The sequence below is a fragment of the Quercus lobata genome, chromosome 6 (genome assembly GCF_001633185.2).
Source record: "Quercus lobata isolate SW786 chromosome 6, ValleyOak3.0 Primary Assembly, whole genome shotgun sequence".
NCBI classification, from domain to species: Eukaryota; Viridiplantae; Streptophyta; class Magnoliopsida; order Fagales; family Fagaceae; genus Quercus; species Quercus lobata.
In genome coordinates, this window is record NC_044909.1 from 13,990,976 (window position 1) to 14,014,905 (window position 23,930).

The window sequence follows — 23,930 nt, forward strand, 5'->3', positions numbered from 1 at the left end:
TATCTACTATCTTTAATTTTTTATAATGTAATTAGATAAAATTTAATAATCAAAGAGCAAAATAATAATAATAATAATAACTTAAAACACAAGACTAAATCGTATCAACCTAAATTAAAGTTCTTAAAAACACAAAAATTTATTAATCTAAAGCGGAGATGCAAAGATTATTGAGGTTGATAAACTATTGGAACGTTAATTTATTAAAGTTCCAATAATTTATTGAGGTTAATAATAAATTAAAGTTCCAATAATTTATTATCAACCTAAATTAAAGCGGAGATGCAAAAATTAAAGAAATATATATTATCAACCTAAATTAAAGTTCCAATAATTTATTTATATACTTTTTTTTGGTAAAAAAAAAGGAATAAATAATAAATAATAATTATGTGGCGAATGACATGGCAATGAGGTGGCGCAATAGGAGCTCAGCAGCAACAAATGCCATTCTTCAATTTTTAGTAATATATAGATATAGATGTGTTAAATTTTTGGAGACTTTAAGGTTGCTTTCAAACAATTGAAAAATAAATAAATAAATCTGGAGACCAATCTCCGTCAATAGGTAGCTGAGTATGCCATAAAGCAGACAAGAAAGATTGAAAATTCTCCAAAAAGTTAGTTGTCCCTTTTTGACAAAGTTATTTAGTTGTACAGCACATTTTTGTAACTTGAGTTTGACAAACTCGAATTCCAACTCAAACTCGAGTTCCATGTAGCTCGCATGGCACACCAAGTAGTGGAGACCATACTTCTTGAAACTTGAGTTTGACAAATTCAAATTCCAAAATTGTGCTACATGACTAAATAATTTTGTCAAGTGTGTTTTTCCAAAAATTTTGCTAAAATCATGCTATTTGGAAAATTTGGCCCAACATCTAATAGTTTACATTATATTCCCAAGCAACTTGGGATCAATAAATATTTGGGAAATTGCTAGTCTATATCTATATCTATATATATATATATATATATATCTAAAAGCTAAAACGTAGCATTTATTGTTGTTACAACGTAACATTTATTGTTGCTACATTGCTGTTGAGCCACATTAGCAGCCACATCATCTACCTATTTCCAACCATTTCTCTCCACTATTTCAAACCATAAGGTCTCTTTTACCTTTTCATCTCTCCACTACTCTCAACTTTAATGTCACTCTTCATTTATCCCTTCCTTTTCCTTTTATTTTGGCTCTTCTTATCCTCATTCTATTACTATAAATATGTGATTCTTTCTCTCATTCTATACATATTTTGCCACATGAAAAAAGGTTATTACTTCTCTCTCTCTCTCTCTCTCTCTCTCTCTCTCTCTCTCTCTCTCATGTTTTATTTTTATGTGAATTTTTATTTTTTGTATCTCTACTTTAGATTGATGAATTTATGTGTTCTTTAGAATTCTACTTTGGGTTGATACAATTTGGTTTTGTGTTTTGAGTTTTTAAGTTATTATCTTTTTTCTTTTCTATGATTGTTCAATGTTATCCGATTGCATATAAAGATAATTTACAATAATATAATGTTATTCTATTATATAGCATGACTTGGATAATTTGGTATTTGACTCATAACTATATTTTTTGTGATGCTTCTTCTCATTTTATTTTCTATTTATCTCCCAAAATAGGTAATTATTCTCTCTCTCTCTCTCTCTCTCTCTCTCTATATATATATATATATATATTTTATTCTTTCTTGCAACTTTACTTTAGGTTGATGAATCATTGTATTTTTTTTTTATAATACTATTTTGCGTTAATATGATTTGGTAGTATGTGTGTGTGTGTGTGTTTTTTTTTTTAATTTTTTTAATTTTTTTAATTTTTAGTTTTCCATCACACGTCTTCTCTTTTCCTCTTATAACTTTTGTTTTATTTTTTTGACATAATACTTAGTTATTTTATAAGTGAGATTCTAAATTTAAATCAAAATACAATCTTGGCTATGTATTTGAATGTGTCTATCAACTATTAAAACCGCCCAAGATGAATATGTATAGACAATATTTTTGTTTTAATTTTTCATTGATTTATTATTTAGTTATAACATCAAAATTAAAATAGATGAATTTGTAAAGTTAAAACTGCCTAAAATGAATTTGTAAAGCCAATATATTTATATATTTAATATTGTCAAAAAATTAAAAATTAAAAGTAAAAAATAAATAATAAAAAGAATAATGATGTGGCCAATGATGTAGTAGATGAGGAGGCTAAACAAAAGCGTAGCAACAATAAATGCAATATAAAGGCCAATTAAAGGCAATTAAATCTTAATAAGTGAAAGTGTATGTTGTCAATTTTTTTTTTATAAGATCACGTTCTCTTTACGTGTTTTTTTTTTTTTTTAAGGAAATTCTCTTTATGTTGTTATACAAATTATTTTCTTTCAATTCAATAGGTGAAGTGTTCAATTTTAGAAATAAAGTCTACTTTTTTTTTTTTTACATATTATTTTATATATTACATTTATAATATGGTATAATCTCCTAGGAATTTTTTAGAAATATGCAATTTCATCTCATGCATCTATATTAGTAAACAAAACCCAATCAATAGCTCAAAGTTACTCATACAATATGAAAAATTATAAATATGATAATCTCTTCTAAGAGAATAAAAATTTTGAATAATATATTTGAAATTTAAACAGTTTAGTTATATAGGAAAAAAAATTAAGAAAATATAATGCACAATAACATAATTTAGCAAAATATGGACCACCTAAAAAATGAATAATATCAATCAAAAAAATCCAAATAATAAAAGGATGATATATTTTTTGGGATAGATAAATGAAAAATAATTTTAGAAATTATTTATTTTTTGAGTGAAAAAATTATATTTCACAAAATTTAAAGAAATTATATATTATACCATAACTACAAAATAATTATCAATTCCCACGCATCGCGTGAGTTTGCGACTAGTTAAATTTAGAAAGCAATATCTTTTCTGTTCTTGGGTTATTAGAAATACAAGTAGTCTACAATACTCATTATAGACAACCTACTAATTTTAGGCAACCTCACTGAAGGCCAAGAAAAAAACAAATATATCAGTTCAAAAAATGGAGCTAACAACAATTGGAAAAAGCAGCCAATCATCATTTCAACACCATGCTTCAACTCTCGATGCTGGTGGAGATTCTATCTTAGAGGAAGATGAGGAACTTGAGCTGCAATGGGCAGCAATTGAGAGACTACCAACATTCAAACGGCTCAGAACCTCAGTATTTGATATTGATCATGACAATGGAAGTGGAAAAGAATTTAAAGGTAAGAGAGTGACTGATGTTACCAAGCTTGGAGCAGTTGAAAGACATCTGTTTATTGAGAAGCTCATAAAGCACATTGAGAATGATAATCTCCGGTTGCTGCAGCAACTAAGAGACAGGATAGACAGGTATCTCAAATTTTAGTTCATATATAGTGAAATGCTTATCTCGTTCCAAATGCTTCGTTTACATATATTTTCTTACCAGTCAGAATAGCACTCCAAAGGCCTCTAAATTACAGATAACTTAAGCTATGTTTTTATTTCTATTATGACCTCTAACTTCAGCCTGTCACAGCACAGAATTTTCTGCAACTTAATAAGTGATCAGAGTAACAATACATGTAGTTGAACTTGACTAGTTTGTTGAGAATCCATAGCTGAGCCTAAAAGTTTGGGAGCAAGGCTTAGTGGTTGTTATCATAAGAGATCAGAGTAGTAAAGCTTTTTTGGATCTTATATTAGTTAAGTACTTCGTGGTCAAAGTAAACTGGTTTTATAAAAAAAATTCCTTTGATGATACATCCAATCCACAAAATCAAACTGCCATACATATCCTTGGTTGTCCTGCCCTTAGGCTTTTGACAGAATTGAAAAAGGAAAGCCTTTTAATTAGTTGTAGGAATTGTTAGGTGGATAAAATCGGTGCTCAAGGGTTAGATATTTTCTTAATTTATTTAAAACTTTCTTTGATTTGTCATTAATTTTATTGTGGTGCAGGTAGAAAATGCTGGATCCTTTTTTTATTCTTTTTTTTTCTGCTTCTAACTATCTTTGTTTATCTTTCTTGTCATATGAGTTTAATGCATGTGTATATCAATGTATATGGAACTCTTCCTGACTGACACTAGTCAGATATGTATCATTTTGATGAATTAAAAAATGAATTTTCCTGTTAGAGTGAACGTAAAGTTACCTACTGTGGAAGTGATGAGATATACAAACCTCTTTGTGGATGCAAAGTGCGTACTCATGATGGAAGGTAGAAATGCCTTGAATCTGAATAATCCCTTGTGCTTTCCTACTCATGATGGAAGGTATTTCAGATTCAAGGCATTTCTACCTTGTGAACTCTGAATAATCCATCATGAGCATTTCTACCTTGTGAACTCTCCCTTGTGAACTCTGAACTCATGATGGGGCATTTCTACCTTCTAACGTAAAGTTACCTACTGTGAACTCTGCCTTGTGCTTTCCTCTTCTGATCATTCTTTCTAGGTTGTGCCATTGAGTTTTGTTGAGGAGAAGTACAGCTTCTAGCTAAGTGTCCTGTCTTCCCACAATTATAACAAGCCTTTCCTTCAAAGAAACACAGCTTATCTCCATGAAACCTTCCACATGTAGGGCAAGCATTCGAACTTCTACCTTGAGCATTCTGGGGTGGATTCTTATCTACTGGCTTATTTGATGATGAATTATTATAGACCTCCCAAAAGATCCTTTCTTGTTCCAATGACCTTGAGCACTACCTTGTCGAAAGCCTGTCGATCCAGTGTTTCTAGGTGGGTTCTCCTTCCTAACATTGTTCTTGAAATCTTCCTCCAGCCTCATAGCTTTCTTAACTGACTTTGCATAATTATCAACCCCTGATGCAATCAGATGGTGTCGAAGTCTCTCATTCAACCCCTTTTGAAATCTGCTTGCTTTCTTCGCCTTAGTAAGGATTAAGTGGGGTCCAAAGCGAGATAACTCGATGAATTTAGCTGCATACTGCTCAACAATCATACTTCCTTGCACCAAATCAGCAAATTCTCTCTCTTTTCGTTCCCGAACCACCTCAGGGAAGTAGTTATCATAGAAAATCCCTTTAAATTTCTCCCAAGTGATGGGATTTCTCTCAGTGTCCATTCCCTCCAAAATGGCTTTAGTAGATCTACACCAACGCTCAGCTTCTCCAATTAACTTGAAAGTTGCAAACCGCACCTTTTGAGAGTCAGTGCAATCTAAAGCTTCTAACAATTTCTCCATTTGCAAGAACCAATTCTAAGCTTCTGTAGGATCTGGCTTCCCATCAAAGGAAGGGGGATTCTGCTTCATAAAAGTCTCAAAAGAGCAACCAGCCCTTGCCTCTACTCTACCTGCACCTCTACTAGCAACATGGGCCAACCTGTCCAACAGTCGGGCAGCAACTTCATCCAAAGGATCAGTGCGTGTCACCCTAGGACGTTCATTATTTCTCACGTCTTGAGTGACTTCAGCCTTAGTATCAACCCTTGCTTTGGTTGGCCTTCGCAAATTAACAATATGTTCCTCGCTATTGGAATTAGCTACTCTCTTCTTTTTGGGTGTCATGATACCTAGTTAACAAAGAAATCAAGAAATATAGACGGTGCAACAATTATTATTACTACACATAAGAAGTAACATTGCCAAAATTATTTAAATTATCTTATCAAACATAACCTAAATTCCAAATGCTTTGACAAAAATCAAGATCATAACCTAGTTTCAAGTGTCTATAAAATCATAACCTAGTTTTCAAGTGTCTACAGAAACATATCCTAAGCTTTGATACCACAATTGTAACACCCCAAAATCATAAGCAATAAAAGTCTATTTAATCTGAATAATCCATAAAAAATATTAAATAAAAGAAACTAGCAACCTTGAATCTCATCACAAAAGTCAGAGCTCTAATTCACTAAATACAAAACATCCTCAAAATAATTCTCCAATACAATGTTTAATGCCATAAAATAATAATAAAATCCTCAATTCTACAAAATAGTTCGTAACTGCTATCTCCTAAGAACCTCTACTCCAATAATCTCTCTAATGTATCTGCAATGGGAAATAAAAGGGGGGGGGGGTGAGATAACTCAATAAGTGAAATTCACTAACATTGAGGCGTGGGAACAAACCTTCAATAAATAATTCTTACAGCAATTTCATAACTTGTAACTCATCAATATTTATCATCAAATATTTCACATAAAAAAAATAATATCTTTATATTGTGAGCCATCATAATATATATATACCATCATATAAATAATTTCCTAGGCTTTTCTCGTGGTCAACGTTTACGCCTCGTTGATAGGGTTGTGCTATCCCCTTTTAGGACTAGAACCTCCTTTCCATCCCCACTTCTTAAGGAAGGCTCCTTTGGAACCTAAAGGTGCACTCCCTTGTTAAGGAGCTTCCTTTTTGGATCCTTAATAGTATACTCCCTTGCTAAGGAGTTATCAAAAGTGCACTGTCCCCTTTTCTGGGATCGTCCCTTGCTAAGGACTAGCTGCAGTATGATTATCCCTTGCTAAGGACTAAGTACCATACTGAGCTTCTAATCACGACTTGCCATAAGTTTTCAAAACATATACAAGATACTCACATAGATAATCCATTCAAGATGCTCACAAAAATAATCCATTCATAATTCTCAAAAATATAAGGATATATCACACATACAAATTTAAATAAATTTAGGTTGTCCCACAAGTTTTTCATAAAACAAATAATTGATGTGCACATCAAGAAATTATAAAATATCCATTTATATGTATAGAATAACAATATATTTCTTTGATATATAATAGTTTAATAACCAATACTGTTTGGGAAAACCCCCCAAAATTAGTAAACACCACTTACCTTTTAGTTGAAAAAATAAAAGAAATCAACCTCCCTTGAATCACAACAATTCAGTAGAATTAGAACCTAGCAACACTAAAAATAGGTTCATCAATACACAAATTTTCCTACTTAAAAATATGTTTTCACACTTAACGGTTTTATCCTAGACAATATTGATATATCCAAAATTCTCCATTTAATCACTTAACTATCCAATTCACTTTCAGCTTTGATCAGATTTTTGGACTTACAATTACCACTGCATAATCATATCTTTTGGCTCTACCTAATCAGATTTTGGCTTAAAATCATTGCTGCATAATCAGATTTTTGGGCTTAAAAAGTTGCTGCATACTCAATGGCTTAGAGATGATAAATTAGTATCACTAGATGCAGAGGTAGGTATCAAATAACATAAGGCAGCTCTTTTCCATTAATATAATCCATGCATAAAACTTTAATGCGGCAGAAAGATGGACATGTGATAACCTAATATATACCTTAATTTATCCATCAAATTGCCTAGTATTCCCTATCAAATTGCCTAGTATTCCCTTGATGCGCTGGACTAGGATTTAGACAAAGAAAAGGGCGTGGATGCAGGTCAGTTTAACAGTGAATACAGTGAGACTATAAACTATTATATATAACCCACAAAGCACCCTTGTTCTAATATAATAATCCTAGCTTTAGATCCATAACGGCAGCCCCTATTTTTTCTCTATTAGGTACGCCAATAACAGATGCTAAAAGTGGGAACAAAAGCTAGCCATGAGTATCAACTATCCTAAGTTTACAGCAGAAAAGAACCGTACCTGTAGACTCCACTCACAGCCACCGTGAAGAAAATCAACGTTCAGTAGTCGGCTGAAGCAAAAGAAATCCCATCAGCAAAAACACGTGTGACTTAAGAGGAAAAAGGGTAGGGTTTTCAAGGCCCATATATTTACTTATGCCACCTCACTTAGGCTTCATATTTAAAATTTACATATAATCATTTAATTGGTATCAAAATTATGGGGTGTTATATACCTTATGTAATTTTGCAAACAATTTTGTATGTGGCCATTACATATCCAGCAATCGGATTCTACTGGTCAGCTTACAAGGTCTTTTGGTACTTCTATGCCACATTCTGTACCCTTCTCTACTATGTATATTTAGGGATGCTGCTAGTTTCAATGAGCAAAAGTATCGATGTAGCCTCCATACTGGCAGTTGCAATCTACACCATATTGAACATTTTCTCAGGCTTCCTTATGCCAGGACCGGTAAACCCTTTCAACTCTTCCATAAGTAGTCACTTAGAATGCTGGCTTAATGTTATGAACAGGAAAAATATGTTAAATGGATAGAAGCATTTATAAACACACAAGGGATATCTTCCTCTGTACCAAGACCATTCTCATTCTTAGAATATTCATTACCTTGTCTATCTGATGTTTAAAATGATGAAAATGAGAATGCAGAAATAATGTTGTGAGTTACAACTTCTTACCGAAGTTTCCTAGAAAGGTGGAAGAGCATTAGAGAAAAATTTTCTGCATGTGCCCCCAAAACTTTTTGCTATTTCCATAGAGTGATGTTATATATGGCTACTGCATAAGCCTTACAAACTGCATGTCAACTTTTAAAGACAAAAAAAAAAAGGATAGTAACACCACTTTCAGTTTCTTTCCTTACACGTCTGCATGGGTACTAGGGATTTGCAAATAGTCTCTAAAAAGTTATCATACCTGAATGGATCATAAAGAAAGTTGTTCCTCGGTGTAGTACTTCTTATACCATTAAGCATTGGGTACAGTCAAGCTAAACATAATAACTGTGTTACTTAATATGCAGAAAATTCCTAAATGGCGGGTCTGGTGCTATTGGATCTGCCCTACATCTTGGTCCCTAAATGGCCTGCTGACTTCACAATATGGAGATATAAAGAAGGAGATACTAATCTTTGGGGACTCAAGACAGTTGGTTCCTTTCTTGAAGATTATTATGGCTTTCGACATGATCAATTGGGCCTTGTGGCCTTTGTGCTCATTGCTTATCCAATTATTTACGCTTCCCTGTTTGCCTATTGCATAGGGAAACTAAATTTCCAACGGAGGTAGAAATGAGCTAAAAATTGCTTGAAATACACTCCACGCAATTGTATGGCATAAATATATGTATAGATATTTGCAGTTCTATTGCATGACAAGAAAAATAGTTTTTGGCAGTATATAAATTCTGTGACATGCCATATAGAACCAGAGATTTTAGAATCAATATCTTCCCCTCCATCAGAAAGACAATGTGATGAAGGGTGGTATTTGACAACTCAATTGTATGCCAAGAAAATATAGTTCTTGTAGCATGGATTCTTATGGTTTGCTTGTAAATCACAGAAGCCCCAAGTGGTGTGACAGACAACGCTAAAGCTACTAACAATTTTACTACGAAATGCTTACAAACTAATATGCCAATAATTGCGTGACACATAACCCGCTATATAAGGGCTTTGTAAAATCTCATCCTTCTTTAGTTTACCAATAAAAAATTTGAAAATCTCCTTCATTCACATGCTCCCCTGACTCTTTCCTTATTTTTATAACACTAACACAAGCTATATTGTTACAGAATATGGGTGAATCTGTTGATTGGTAATATCTGATGTGTTAAAAAACCTAAATTCAGCCCAAAATTGGCATAAGGAAACTGAGTGCAAGTGAAGGCTACCCTTTAAGAGATGATGTCAGATGAAGTGATAGTCGATTTCAATATGCTAAGTGTGCTTATGAAAGACATAATTGTGGGCAATGCGAATAATACTCTGATTGTCACAGTGGATACAGTACTTGTGTAGGGAGCGCTTATATTTTCAGAGCCATTTGAATAATAAAAGCTCAAATATAACATCAATAAGGGCTTGGTACTGGAACTACTACAAAAAACAGTTTCTTAGTGTGGTGGAATGATGATCGGTAGGATTACCAACCCAGTTTACATCGAGGTAGGCCTACAAATTAAGGAATTACCTACAGATTTTCTCTCTCAAGCGGACATAAATCTCGTTCGGGCAGCATTTAATGTTTTGCTTGAGAAAAAATCAAGGTTCGCTCAAGCAAGCTTCTACAAAAAGCACATCTTCAAGTAGTTTCAAAACTTCACAACTGACCATATTTTAGATTACATTGTCTAAGGATATTTGCCAATCCAAATCCTAATAATTGGGTTCTCTAGAGTAATACTATAGGTCACTAGACTAGGCAATGGAAATAAAATTTTGGCCAAAATGCAAATTGGATATTCTAAGTTTAACTTAAATTCATTTTGAGTCTTCTAACTTTATTTTCATTCAATTAAGTCCTCCAAGTTTCAAATTTATTTAGTCTAAGCTTTTTGTTCAATTTCGTTAAAAAAATTGTCATTAAGTATGCAATTAACTAATGAAAAAAAATTTGAAAAAAATTATCACATAAAAAATCTATAAAATATTTTATTAAATTTATAGATATTTTTGCATGTGAGAAAACATTTTTTAAATGGCAATGTTTAAAGAAATTTAACAGAATGCTTATTAAATAAATTTGAAACTTAAAGAACTCAATTAAACTAAAGTAAAGCTAGAAAACTGAAATGAAATTCAGTCAAATTTAAAGGTTATAATTTGCATTTTAGCCTAAAAGTTTTTAGGGTTATGTGTGGGCTGAAATTAAGTGTGGTTGAAAACAAAAATATATTGTGCAACCACAATCAATACTGTAGGGACACGATTTGTAACAACCCATGAATGACGTTGGACTCGTATGCAAAGGGCCCCAACAATATGATTTGTAGAGAGTGGGCTTGAAAGGCATGACCTTGGGCACAGGTGAGCGGTTTAATCGTGGTTTCTATAGAAGCTCTTATATGGGCGGGCTTGGCTTGACTAGCTAAGCCCTCCATTAGTACGGGTTGTAGGACCTAAGTCCTCAGACGGCGTCCGAGGAGCCTTGTATCCTTCATTTTCTCCCTTTCGTAGGGGCCTCCTTTCTTCTGGGGGGTTTACCCTTTTATACTAGTGTTCGTTTCCCCCTTTAGAGTCCACGTGTAAGTTTTACTTTCTGGGGTACAGACCTGTCCTGTCAACCCATACCTTGAGTGGTTAGGGGTCGTTGGGAAAGTTAAAGGGCATGGTTTAGAGTATGGGCTTGTTAGATATAGGGTTTTGTATTATGATGTTGGCAGCTTTTTCCCTTGCCCTGCCCCTACACTGAGTTTGCCACTTTCTTCAGGCATTTCGTGAGGTGCTGAGCATGAGGTCGTCCTCGGCAATATCTTTATGCTCCTTTTAGGATTTCATTATGCGCCCTCGGCAATGGCTCCCCTCGGCTTGGGCCTTGGACCTTAACGTAGAGTGGGCCTGGGTCGCGAATTCTCTGGCCCCACAATAGCCCCTTAAAATCCTACTGCCCGACTTTTTAGTTGGGGAGGAGGGTTTTGGTAATGTTGGGCCTACGTCATAGCTTGCTCAGATTATGTACTCTACTAATAATATTTGTGTTTTTCCATTTACATGGGAGACGTGCCAAATTAAGAGGCATTCCTTTACCCACTCACGTGGAGTCCTTTGATGCTTCAATACTCGAGGCACGCCTTCACGAGGATCTTCAGATCCTACGGTTGCGAATGGCGTTGGAAATTGAGCCAACTCTTCCTTGTCCGCAGCATTCCTTGGAAAGCTGCATGAATTGAATGTCACCACCTTACTCTTTATATAAGTAGGATAGGAGGTTATTCTCCTTACATACAAACCCTTCGGTTCTCTTCAAAATCATAATCCTTCAGCTACAATCACAGTTTTCATATTCAGTGCTATCCACCCTTTGTGCAATATGTTTGAGACACGGACAGGGGTAAAGGAACTACATCCACCACAGAGGTGCCGGGTCCTTCCGAGACTCAAGGTGGCGTGGTCTGGACAGGGGAGGCACAGATTCAAGATAATCTTCCGTCCTAACAAGGGGGAAATTGTATTTCTCCCTCTTTCAATCAAAATCCGAAGCAGGTACTGGTCGCACCAGATTCTTGGTGCGTCAGAAGTAAGGTTTTCTGCCATCAGCGTCGTCTGCTTTATCGCAGGCGTGGTTACGTGGAGGCTCATCAACTTCCGGCTCCTTGCACCTTTTCTTCAACGGTGCTGGCCTCAAGTTGGGTTCCCTGCACCTTTTCTTCAGCAGTGCTAGCCCGAAGTCGGGCTCTCTGCACCTTTTCTTCAACGGCGCAAGCCTCAAGTTGGGCTCTTTTACTGCCTGAGTTATAGGCATGTAAAAGTATTGAGGAATGGCTTCCTTAGACAAAATTTTGGAGCGGCAGCACATCTCTTCCCTGCACCTCTTCTTCGGCTTTTTCTTCATTCCCTTGTATCTTTTCTTTTCGCTTGTGTAGTTAGTTTCAATATGAGCTTATTTAAGCTCTTTCATTGTACGCTGTACTGTTCCTTTGTCTTAATAAGAAATGGATTTGCTTACTCTCAAATACTTTTCTTTTCTTCAACAACTACTTTGTGCATGAATATTAAATGTGTATTTTCCTTTAATGATGCTTAGAGTAGGAAAAACCTTGAAACAAAATCCTACTAGTTTGAACTTATTGACATTATTAAGTATAATAATGATAATTCCCAGTAGATTAAACTCCTGAAACTAATCGAAATAACGGCTGAGCGCTTCGTAATGCATGCGAGGCAACCGTCCAAGAACGATAAACTCTAAATAATTCATCCGACAGAGTAGCCGAGCAGTGAAGGACTTTGACTGTGTTTTTTATAACATATGGCCCTATATTGCATCAATCCCCTTGGTATTGGGGATCCGAGGGTAGACTGGGGAATCCGTGCTGTTTAGGGATTAGCCCAACTATCAATGGGGAACTCTTCCCCGGGGTAGATTCTAAGGACCATATAACGTCCAGGTTATGTCCAAACCCCATATTGTTTCTTCTAAGTAGTTGGTTTCCCCAGAGGCTTGAGTCCAAGGACCATACAAGGCCTTGGTTCTGTCCAAAACTTGTAGTTTTTCTTCTAAGTAGTTGGTTTCCCCAAAGGCTTGAGTCCGAGGACCATACAAGGCCTTGGTTCTGTCCAAAACTTGTAGCTTTTCTTCTAAGTAGTTGGTTTCCCCAGAGGCTTGAGTCCGAGGACCATACAAGGCCTTGGTTCTGTCCAAAACTTGTATTTTTTCTTCTAAGTAGTTGGTTTCCCCAGAGGCTTGAGTCCGAGGACCATAAGTCTTGTTCTGTCCAAAACTTTAGTTTTCTTCTAAGTAGTTGGTTTCCCAGAGGCTTGAGTCCGAGGACCATACAAGGCCTTGGTTCTGTCCAAAACTTGTATTTTTTCTTCTAAGTAGTTGGTTTCCCCAGAGGCTTGAGTCCGAGGACCATACAAGGCCTTGGTTCTGTCCAAAACTTGTAGCTTTTCTTCTAAGTAGTTGGTTTCCCCAGAGGCTTGAGTCCGAGGACCATACAAGGCCTTGGTTCAGTCCAAAACTTGTAGTTTTTCTTCTAAGTAGTTGGTTTCCCCAGAGGCTTGAGTCCGAGGACCATACAAGACCTTGGTTCTGTCCAAAACTTGTAGCTTTTCTTCTAAGTAGTTGGTTTCCCCAGAGGCTTGAGTTCAAGGACTATACAAGGCCTTGGTTCTGTCCAAAACTTGTAACTTTTCTTCTAAGTAGTTGGTTTCCCCAGAGGCTTGAGTCCGAGGACCATACAAAGCATTGGTTCTATCCAAAACTTGTAGCTTTTCTTCTAAGTAGTTGGTTTCCCCAGAGGCTTGAGTCCGAGGACCATACAAGGCCTTGGTTCTGTCCAAAACTTGTAGCTTTTCTTCTAAGTAGTTGGTTTCCCCAGAGGCTTGAGTCCGAGGACCATACAAGGCCTTGTTTCTTCTCAAAACTTGTAGCTTTTCTTCTAAGTAGTTGGTTTCCCCAGAGGCTTGAGTCCGAGGACCATACAAGGCCTTGGTTCTGTCCAAAACTTGTATTTGTTTATTTATTGATTCATTTTCCAAAGGTTAGCCCCTTGATCAAGGTGGGGTGGGGGGGTTGGCTTGATGTTGGAAGCCCCTAGAATTGCCCGTGCCTTTGGCACTGCCAGGCATAGCTCCTAGTGGAAATTTATGTTGGAACAACAACAGCATGTCGCCGGAAATGAAGGCACCCTCACAGTCCTTTGCTTGACAAAGGCTCAACCCCACCGCCACCTGAGCCAACGCGCAAGCCTTTCCCACAGACGGCGCCAATTGTAGGGACACGATTTGTAACGACCCATGAATGACGTTGAGCTCGTATGCAAAGGGCCCCAACAATATGATTTGTAGAGAGTGGGCTCGAAAGGCATGACCTTGGGCACAGGTGAGCGATTTAATCGTGGTTTCTATAGAAGCTCTTATATGGGCGGGCTTGGCTTGAGTAGCTAAGCCCTCCATTAGTACGGGTTGTAGGACCTAAGTCCTCGGACGGCGTCTTAGGAGCCTTGTATCCTTCCTTTTCTCCCTTTCGCAGGGGCCTCCTTTCTTTCGAGGGGTTTACCCTTTTATACTAGTGTTCGTTTCCCCCTTTAGAGTCCACGTGTAAGTTTTACTTTCTGGGGTACAGATACAGAGTTTTGTATTATGATGTTGGTAGCTTTTTCCCTTGCCCTGCCCCTACACTGAGTTTGTCGCTTTCTTCAAGCATTTTATGAGGTGCTGAGCATGAGGTCGTCCTCAACAATATCTTTATGCTCCTTTTGGGATTTCATTATGCGCCCTCGGTAATGGCTCTCCTCGGCTTGGGCCTTGGGCCTTAATGTAGAGTGGGCCTGGGCCGCGAATTCTCTGGCCTCACAAATACCATCTTATCAAGATTAAGGATCAAGCGTAATAGCTGTGAACCAAATTTGTGAAATCGGTTCGATGAATTAGGTTAATACATTCCCTTTTTCAATCGCTGTTTAAACTTTAACTTAAAATCAAGGGCAAACAAATAATTTTACAACATAAGGATATAAATATCATTTTGATAATTTATAGACACCCTATTTTGCAACCTGCAATCTAATCCGAAGGGAAAAGGGTATCTTGGGGGCAGAATTGTAATTTCAACTTTTGAATTTCCAATCACTTCACATAAAATGACGTGTCACAGGCTCTAATTGGACTATTGAACTAAAAAATGTTATGAAATGAAGTTTTACTGCTAAAATGCATCCACATTTTTTAGTTCGATCACGTTTGATTACAAACAATTGATTTTGATTGGTTCCATTTGGATTTAATTTAAAATCAATGACATGTCTTCATCCTATTAACTTTGACTAAATATAATGGTAATGATGCACAATTGATTTATCCGATTGTCAAACATTAATGATCCCTTAATTTTTGATGAAATTACCATTTTAAAATAGTTTATTTAATAATAATTGGAGCATATTAATGCTAAAATGTAAAATTGAGTTAATTTAGACCTATTAATGCTAAAATGGAGTTAATTCCTATTAATGTTAACTAGTAAGTTGCACGTGCGATACACGGATAATGTTATAATATTTTATGTAAAAATTTTTTGGAAAATGTTATTGTGGGGCCAAAGAAATTGTGACCCTGGCCCATTTTACCTTAGGGCCCAAGGCCCGAGCCGAGGTGGGATATAGCCGAAGACATACAATAAAAGTCCAAGTAGCCTTGAGACATAGCCGAGGATGACTCTGTCCTCGGCATCCCCAAGGCCCTCCTAAAGGAAAGGGTCAGAACGGTATAAGAATAGTTTTGAGAAAAACCTAAAATATCCGCGTTGATAGAGAAAGGACCCCTGGATAATATGGCGACAAAGGACAAAGGAAAAGCTGTCATTATTGCCATTGAATACTCTGCGTCAGACAGAGTAATACTTTTCAGTTTTTACAACCACCCCCAACCACTTTGAGTATGAGCTGATGAGACAAGTATCAGTCCTGAAAAGTCGAATCTACACGTGGACGTTGGATGAGGGGTGCAGGCTAATATAAAAGGAGAAGTAAGCAATCCAGAAAGGAGGCTAGGAAAAAAGGCTAAGAAACCAGAGCCTCCCAGGCTGTACCAAGAAAAAAGACTTCTCGAGCGAACATAATTTATTTCCGTATGAACACCACGACTAACCATCGTCTGGTGACCAAGGCCTAGCCTTTCAAGCCCACGCTCTACGAATTATATTGTTTGGGCCCTTAATGTACGAACCCAATATTATTTTGGGGCCGTTACGAATTGAGTCCTTACAATTGGCGCTGTCTGTGGGAAAGGCTTGTGTGTTGGCACAGGCAGTGGGTCGAAAAAGTCCCCCCATCACTTCCAATAGCCCGTTGTAGTGCCCTAACATAAAGTTCCATTAGGGGCTACGCTTTTCCATTAGGGGCTATGCTTCAAAGTGTCAGTAGCACGGATGGTTCTAGGGGCTTGGCCAAGGGGCCAATCCCCCCAAACCAATGTCCCACACCTTGGCCAAGGGGCTAATCCCCCCAAACCAATGTCCCACACCTTCGCCAAGGGGCTGATCACCCCAAACTTAAAAAGCTAAGTTTTGGACAGAACTAAGGTATTGCATGGTCCTCGGACTCAAACCAATGGGGAAACCAACTACTTAAAAATCTAAGTTTTGGACAGAACCAAGGTATTGCATGGTCCTTGGACTCAAACCTATGGGGAAACCAACTACTTAAAAAGCTAAGTTTTGGACAGAACCAAGGTATTGCATGGTCCTCGGACTCAAACCTATGGGGAAACCAACTACTTAAAAATCTAAGTTTTGGACAGAACCAAGGTATTGCATAGTCCTCGGACTCAAACCTATAGGGAAACCAACTACTTAAAAAGCTAAGTTTTGGACAGAACCAAGGTATTGCATGGTCCTCAGACTCAAACCTATGGAGAAACCAACTACTTAAAAAGCTAAGTTTTGGACAGAATTAAGGTATTGCATAGTCCTCGGACTCAAACCTATGGAGAAACCAACTACTTAAAAAGCTAAGTTTTGGACAGAATCAAGGTATTGCATGGTCCTCGGACTCAAACCTATGGGGAAACCAACTACTTAAAAATCTAAGTTTTGGACAGAACCAAGGTATTGCATGGTCCTCGGACTCAAACCTATGGGGAAACCAACTACTTAAAAAGCTAAGTTTTGGACAGAACCAAGGTATTGCATGGTCCTCGGACTCAAACCTATAGGGAAACCAACTACTTAAAAAACTAAATTTCCTCAGAACGAGATAATTCCCGCTCAACTCCCAATACCGTTTACAACTGTTGAATGGGCGTCACCTCGTGAAAGGAGTTTATTAAAAACGTGCCTCGTACACTGAAACGGCAGAGGCGCGACGTGAGTAAAACTAAAGGAATGTCTCATGACGGGGAGCGTTTCCCAAGCAAACTAAAAGACACCAATATTAATGAAGGACAAAGCTGGGCAAGCCATGATACAGGCCCGACATCACCAAAACCCTCATCCCCGACCAAGAGGTCGGGCAGCAAGATTTTGAGGGGCTATTGTGGGGCCAAAAAAATTGTGACCCTGGCCCATTTTACCTTAGGGCCCAAGGCCCGAGTCGATGTGGGATATAGTCGAGGACATACAATAAAAGTCCAAGTAGCCTTGAGACATAGCCGAGGATGACTCTGTCCTCGGCATCCCCAAGGCCCTCCTAAAGGAAAGGGTCAGAACGGTATAGGAACAGTTTTAGGAAAAACCTAAAATATCCGCGTTGATAGAGAAAGGAACCCTGGATAATATGGCGACAAAGGACAAAGGAAAAGCTGCCATTACTGCCATTGAATACTCTGCGTCAGACAGAGCAATGCTTTTCAGCTTTTACAACCACCCCCAACCACTTTGAGTATGGGCTGATGGGACAAGTATCAGTCCTGGAAAGTCGAACCTACACGTGGACGTTGGATGAGGGGTGCAGGCTAATATAAAAGGAGAAGTAAGCAATCCAGAAAGGAGGCTGGGAAAAAAGGCTAAGAACCAGAGCCTCTCAGGCCGTACCAAGAAGAAAGACTTCTCGAGCGAACATAATTTATTTCCGTATGAACACCACGACTAACCATCGTCCGGTGACCAAGGCCTAGCCTTTCAAGGCCTAGCCTTTCAAGCCCACGCTCTACAAATTATATTGTTTGGGCCCTTAATGTACGAACCCAATATTATTTTGGGGCCGTTACGAATTGAGTCCTTACAGTTATAAATATATTATACTTCGTAGTATATTTATTATAAAACTTTGTTAATAATTATAAATTGCACACACATTTCTATTATAATTATTTTGTCAAGTAATGAACAATAATTAAAACAACTTTGGAGTAATATTGCGGTATGGTGATGCTTGTAAATCTTGTTGAGGGATATGTTATCATCATCTGGTTTTTCATCTTCAACGTTTGAAGTTTAGTCCGTCTATATTTGTTCAATTTTTGAGCTTTCATCACTTTTTTTTTTTTTTTTTTTTTTTTTTTTTTGCATCACTTGTGCTAATCACTAATGAATTGGCACCGGGAGATTCCTGATTGGATCTTACAAAGTTTGGACTTTGTAGCTAAGATTCTTAGTAGGTATTTGCATTCATATTAAATTTCAATAATGTAACAGTTTTTTGTAAATGTTTATATATATATTTGTTAATTTTTAAATACTGCAGCAAAAAGAATTAATATAGCATATTGAATTGTGTATATATGTTTTTCTTCCATAGCTTTTTGTGATTTGAAGGTGCATAAAAAAATATTAGCAACTATGTAATTTTCAAAACCATTCTTTAGACTAAATTCATTCAAATGAAGTAAGAAAATACATTTTTTTTCCTTTTTTTTTTTTTTTTTCAAATCATGTGGGATTCCTTCTCCAATATCAATACTTTTACAATAATTTAAATAAGTTGTATCTCAGTTTGTTTTCAGTAAGATTTCTTTTAGATTTATTTAAGAATTTTTTGGCATCTCGATCAAATGTCACAAAAATTGTTTTGTCAGTTGCATCAAAAACTTCAATTTGAATCTTGTATCTAAAGTAGTTTGCAATTGTGTGTGTGTGTATATAGTAGTTATAGTAAGATGAATATATTATAAATATTTGGAGAGTATGTAGTTAATATGAGTGCCTCTAACCTTGGGATAGAAAGATTTGTTTTTGTTTCACATTTTGCATGCCAAAATGATTTTGCTTGTGGTTTTACATTCCTTTCACAAAGCACTCACGAAATGTAATATCAACCCATTGTTGTATCAATGTTACTTATTGTTGCAATACCCTAGCGGATCACATCTTGCAATGAACTTTGAAATTAATATGTATTATTTTTTTAATGTAAATAATATGTGTATTATTATTTTTTTTATGTGAATGATGAGTATAATTTGAAATGATTAACAAACTTTTTTTGTAGGATCTCATTCAATGCATTTTATCTTTACCATTGTTTTCATATTCTTTAAAGATAAATCCTCCTATGAAAATTGTTTTGCATATACTTTTGGTATTTCTTGTATAGGATAATGCTTTTGACCATTCCTATCATTGAATTTTTTTTAAGAAAATATTAAGTAAACTTCATTTACCACACGGGGGTGTGGCTTGATGGTAGGAGTCCTCATCCTACACCTAGAGAGGAGCAGTTCGAGTGATAGTCTCAGCAAGGCCCACGTGGTATTACCCATTGCCGTCACATGGCATGGGGTCGATGAGCCCACACCAGAGACCCCCTTTTTTTCATTCAGCAAAAAAAATTAAGTAAATGACATTTTGTGAGATAGTATATGCTATTTATAAGACTTTTTTGTTATTATAAATTTTAGAAATATGCATTTATCAATTATTTCAGCAACCTCAAGGATCTCAAGATTTATATATCATGGGGTCGATGAGCCCACACCAAAAACCTTTTTTTTTTATTCAGCAAAAAAAATTAAGTAAATGGCATTTTGTGAGATAGTATATGCTATTTATTAGACATTTTTGTTATTATAAATCTTAGAAATATGCATTTATCAATTATTTTAGCAACCTCAGGGATCTCAAGATTTATATATATTTTGCACTGATCGATGACAAAGAGAATTTGTCTGCATAACTCGCATTGAACATTATTAATGGACAAAAGCGTATTGAATTGAAATTGGGGAAAAATGAAGACGTGATTTCATGAAATGAGATTTTTTGAAGTATCATCTATGCGTGGGGGGGGGGGGGGGGGAGGAAGAGATTTTGTAAGTGGGTAAGAGTTTTGGCTTTGATTTACACATGGGAAGGGTCAAACTTGGGTCATAATATGTAAGGTCATAACTGGGCTTAGGTTTTACATAAGGTTTGGTCTATTTTTAGAAGGTAGTCCATTTTGTAGAGAATAACTTTTGATCTAATTGTCAAGAGCAGCTCATATCTATATAATACTAAAAGCTAAAGCGTATCATTTAATGTTGCTACGCTCACATTGAGCCACATCAGCAGTCGTGTCATTTCCATCCTCTTTTCTGAATTTGTCCTACAATTTTAAAATAGTTTTTATCAATTTTAAAATGCTGATAAATATAAAATAAATTCCAGCCCTATCTCCACCATAAAGTTCACTTCTTCTAAATTTAATTCCACCATGAAACCCAAATTCAAAGCCTTTTCAACTGAAATCCTTTGTAAAACCCTTTGTTTTCACGCTTTAAACTTTTTTGTTTTTCCTTTCCTTTTGTTACACGGTTTCAATTTCCTGCCTCCCCACATTTTATTTCTTTCCCCTTCCCCTTCAACAGTTTCACATTCTCCCTACATTTTAGTTCTTTCCCCTTCCCCACCTGTTGTTCTACGATTTCACATTAAATTCACGCCAGCCTCACTCCCTTCTAACGGTAGCCTCTCTATCTTCCTTCCTTCCTGTCTTCCTCTCTTTACATTATATAAATATTGACAGAAGCTTCTAAGGTATCTCTAAATCTCAGTTCCTTTTGTGCTCTATTCTTTTGCTTGATGTTTTTTTCCCCTTCTTACTGCCTCTTTCATGCATTAGGGTATTGAATTTTTTATTGCTGTAGAGTTTATGGGATAAGGTTGTAATAATGAGTACACTAATGGATATACATCTCCCCTATAGGCTTAATACATTTCACCCTTTACACATCCTAAGTAACCTTTTCATTCCCCAAAATTTACACATTCCAGTCAGACTTTATTTCTAACACTCTCCCTTGGATGACTACTTTCTAAGAATATGCCTCGTTAAAACCTATCCAAATAAAAACCCTATAGGAAAGAATTTTGGCTAAGGAAAAAGAGTACAATATTCTTGTATAACTTCTAGTGCCTTAGGATTGCCTCATGAAATCCTTGCAAAGGAAAACCCAGTGGGAAAAAACCTTAGCGAAGGAAAAAGAGTACAATCAATCAACACACATCCTTTAGAAAATTTACTCCCCCTCATGAGTACATAGAATTTTCATTGTTCATGGTACTCATATCCTTAAGTCGACACATACCAATGTTGTGCACCATCTTCTTAAAATTCGTAATTGGTAATGGCTTAGTGAACATATCGGCCAAATTATCACATGATCGTATCTACTTAACATCAATATCACCACTCTTCTAGAGCTCATGTGTATAAAAAAAAAATTGGTGCAATATGCTTGTTTCTATCACCCTTGATATAGCCTCCCCTAATTTGAGTGATATAAGCGGCATTATCTTTGTATAATATCGTTGGACTATTTATGATTGATGATAATCCACAGTTCTTACGAATATGTTGAATTACCGATCTCAACCAAACACATTCACGACTCACTTCATGAATTGCAATAATCTCTGCATGATTTGAGGAAGTAGCAAAAAAATTTTGCTTAACAGATCTCCATGAAATAGCAGTATTTCCATAAGTAAATAAATATCCTGTTTGTGATCAGCTTTTGTGTGGATCAGAAAGGTAATCTGCATCAGCATATCCAACTAACTGTGGTTTTGATCCATTTGGATAAAATAATTTCCAAATCAGTAGTCCCACAAAGATAACATAAAATATGCTTAATTCCATTCCAATGTCTTCAAGTTGATGCAGAACTATACCTTACTAGTAAGTTAATTGCAAATGCTATATCAGGTCATGTGTAATTTGCAAGATACATCAAAGCACCAATTGCACTAAGATATGGTACTTTAGGACCAAGAGTTTCTTCATCATCTTCTTGTGGTCGAAACGGATCTTTCTTGACATCAAGTGACCCACCCACCATTGGAGTGCTCAAAGGATGAGCTTTATCCATGTAAAATTGCTTCAGGATTTTTTCTGTGTACGTTGATTGATGAACAAGAATTCCATTTGGAAGATGTTCAATTTGCAGGCCAAGACAAATTTTTGTCTTACCAAGATCTTTCATCTCAAATTCATTCTTTAAACAATTTGCTGTTTTTGTTAACTCTTCTGGAGTCCCTACAAGATTTAAATCATCAACATATACTGCAACAATAGCAAATCCGAATTTTGATTTTTTTGATAAAAACACACAGACAAATTGGATTATTCTCAAATCCTTCTTTCAAAAGATATTCACTAAGGCGATTATACCACATGCATCCGGATTGCTTAAACCCATATAAGGATCTTTGTAGCTTGATAGAATACAAACTTCGGGATGTAGGATTATATATTCCAAACATTTTATATCATTATCTAATGATCCATACAGATATGCTGTAATAACATCCATTAATTGCATATCCAAATTTTCTTTTGCTACCAAGCTAATTAAAAATATGAATGTAATTGTGTCCATTACAGGAGCATATGTTTCTTCATAATCAATACCAGGTCTCTGCGAGAAACCTTATGCTACAAGTCGCGCTTTGTACCTTGTAATTTTATTTTTCTCATTTCATTTACGTACAAATACCCATTTGTACCCAACAGGCATTACACCTTTAGGTGTTCGGACTACAGGTCCAAAAACTTCACGTTTACTTAGTGAATCTAATTCTGCTTGATTTGCCTCTTTCCACATTGGCCAATCATTTCTACGTTGACATTTATCAACGGTTTGTGGTTCATATTCATTATCATTACTTCTGGTAATATCAAGAGCAACTTTATATGAAAATATGTTGTAGATAACGATTTTATTTATATCTCATATTTCTCCTGTATGTACATAATGTATCGAGATCTCGTTATTTTCAGGTACCTAATCCTCTTCAGGGGATAACTCTTCAAGAGGTTTATTCTCAAGAGATTTTTGTTCATAAGTTTTGGATAGATTAATTATTTCTGTAACCCATTTCCTAGGTATAGCCTCTTTATGGGCTTATACTTTTCTCTTCCGGGGAATTTTATCTTTAACACTGACAGGTCTTCCACGCTTCAAGTGTGGCTTTGATTCATTTGTTGCTATATTAACTGATTGTCCTATAGGGACTTCAATCTGTGCTGGAGTATTAACGGCTGGAATGTGAGATTTCACTATTTTCTTATTGTCGATGAATACATCCGGTAATTGATTTGCAATTCCTTGCAAATGAATAATCCTTTGAACTTCCAGTTCACATTGATTTGTACGAGAATCAAGATGAGACAATGTTGAAACATTCCAAGTAATCTCACATCATGCTTCAGGCAATGACTTTTCTCCCCCTAATGGTGGGAAGATTGTTTCATTAAAATGATAATCCTCAAAACGTGCCTTAAAAACATCACCAATTAGAGGTTCAAGATATCTAATGATAGATGGGGAATCAAAACCTGTATAAATTCCAAGTCTACGTTGAGGACCCATCTTAGTGCGTTGTGGGGGTGTAATAGGTACATATATAGCACAACCAAATGTGCGCAAGTGAAAAATATTTGGTTGTTGGCCAAGTACAAGTTGCAATTGTGAGAATTTATGATAAGCAGTTGGCCTAATGTGAATTAATGATGCAGCATGTAAAATAGCATGACCCCAAGTAGAAACTAGTAATTTTGATTTCATAAGCAAAGGTTGAGCAATAATTTGAAGTCTCTTGATAAGTGATTCGGCTAAACCATTTTGAGTATATGTATGGGCAACACGATGCTCAACATCAATTCTAATTGACAT

General features: G+C 36.1%; 1 protein-coding gene across 1 annotated transcript; it reads left to right on the forward strand.

Moving 5' to 3' along the window:
- The first annotated feature begins 1,237 nt into the window (after window positions 1-1,237).
- LOC115993614 (ABC transporter G family member 37-like) lies at window positions 1,238-9,174 on the forward strand. The gene is made up of 3 exons (XM_031117553.1): window positions 1,238-1,276; window positions 3,042-3,409; window positions 8,696-9,174. Exons 2-3 carry the CDS (start codon window positions 3,075-3,077, stop codon window positions 8,751-8,753), a joined length of 393 nt encoding a protein of 130 aa, XP_030973413.1. The 5' UTR covers window positions 1,238-1,276; window positions 3,042-3,074; the 3' UTR covers window positions 8,754-9,174.
- Window positions 9,175-23,930: the final 14,756 nt, after the last annotated feature.

Bases quoted from the DNA above. Each gene is read 5' to 3' on its own strand.
- LOC115993614 (XM_031117553.1), top strand. From the start codon at position 3,075: ATGGAGCTAACAACAATTGGAAAAAGCAGCCAATCATCATTTCAACAC. The intron at 3,410-8,695 runs GTATCTCAAATT...CTTAATATGCAG, and splicing joins CTAAGAGACAGGATAGACAG to AAAATTCCTAAATGGCGGGT.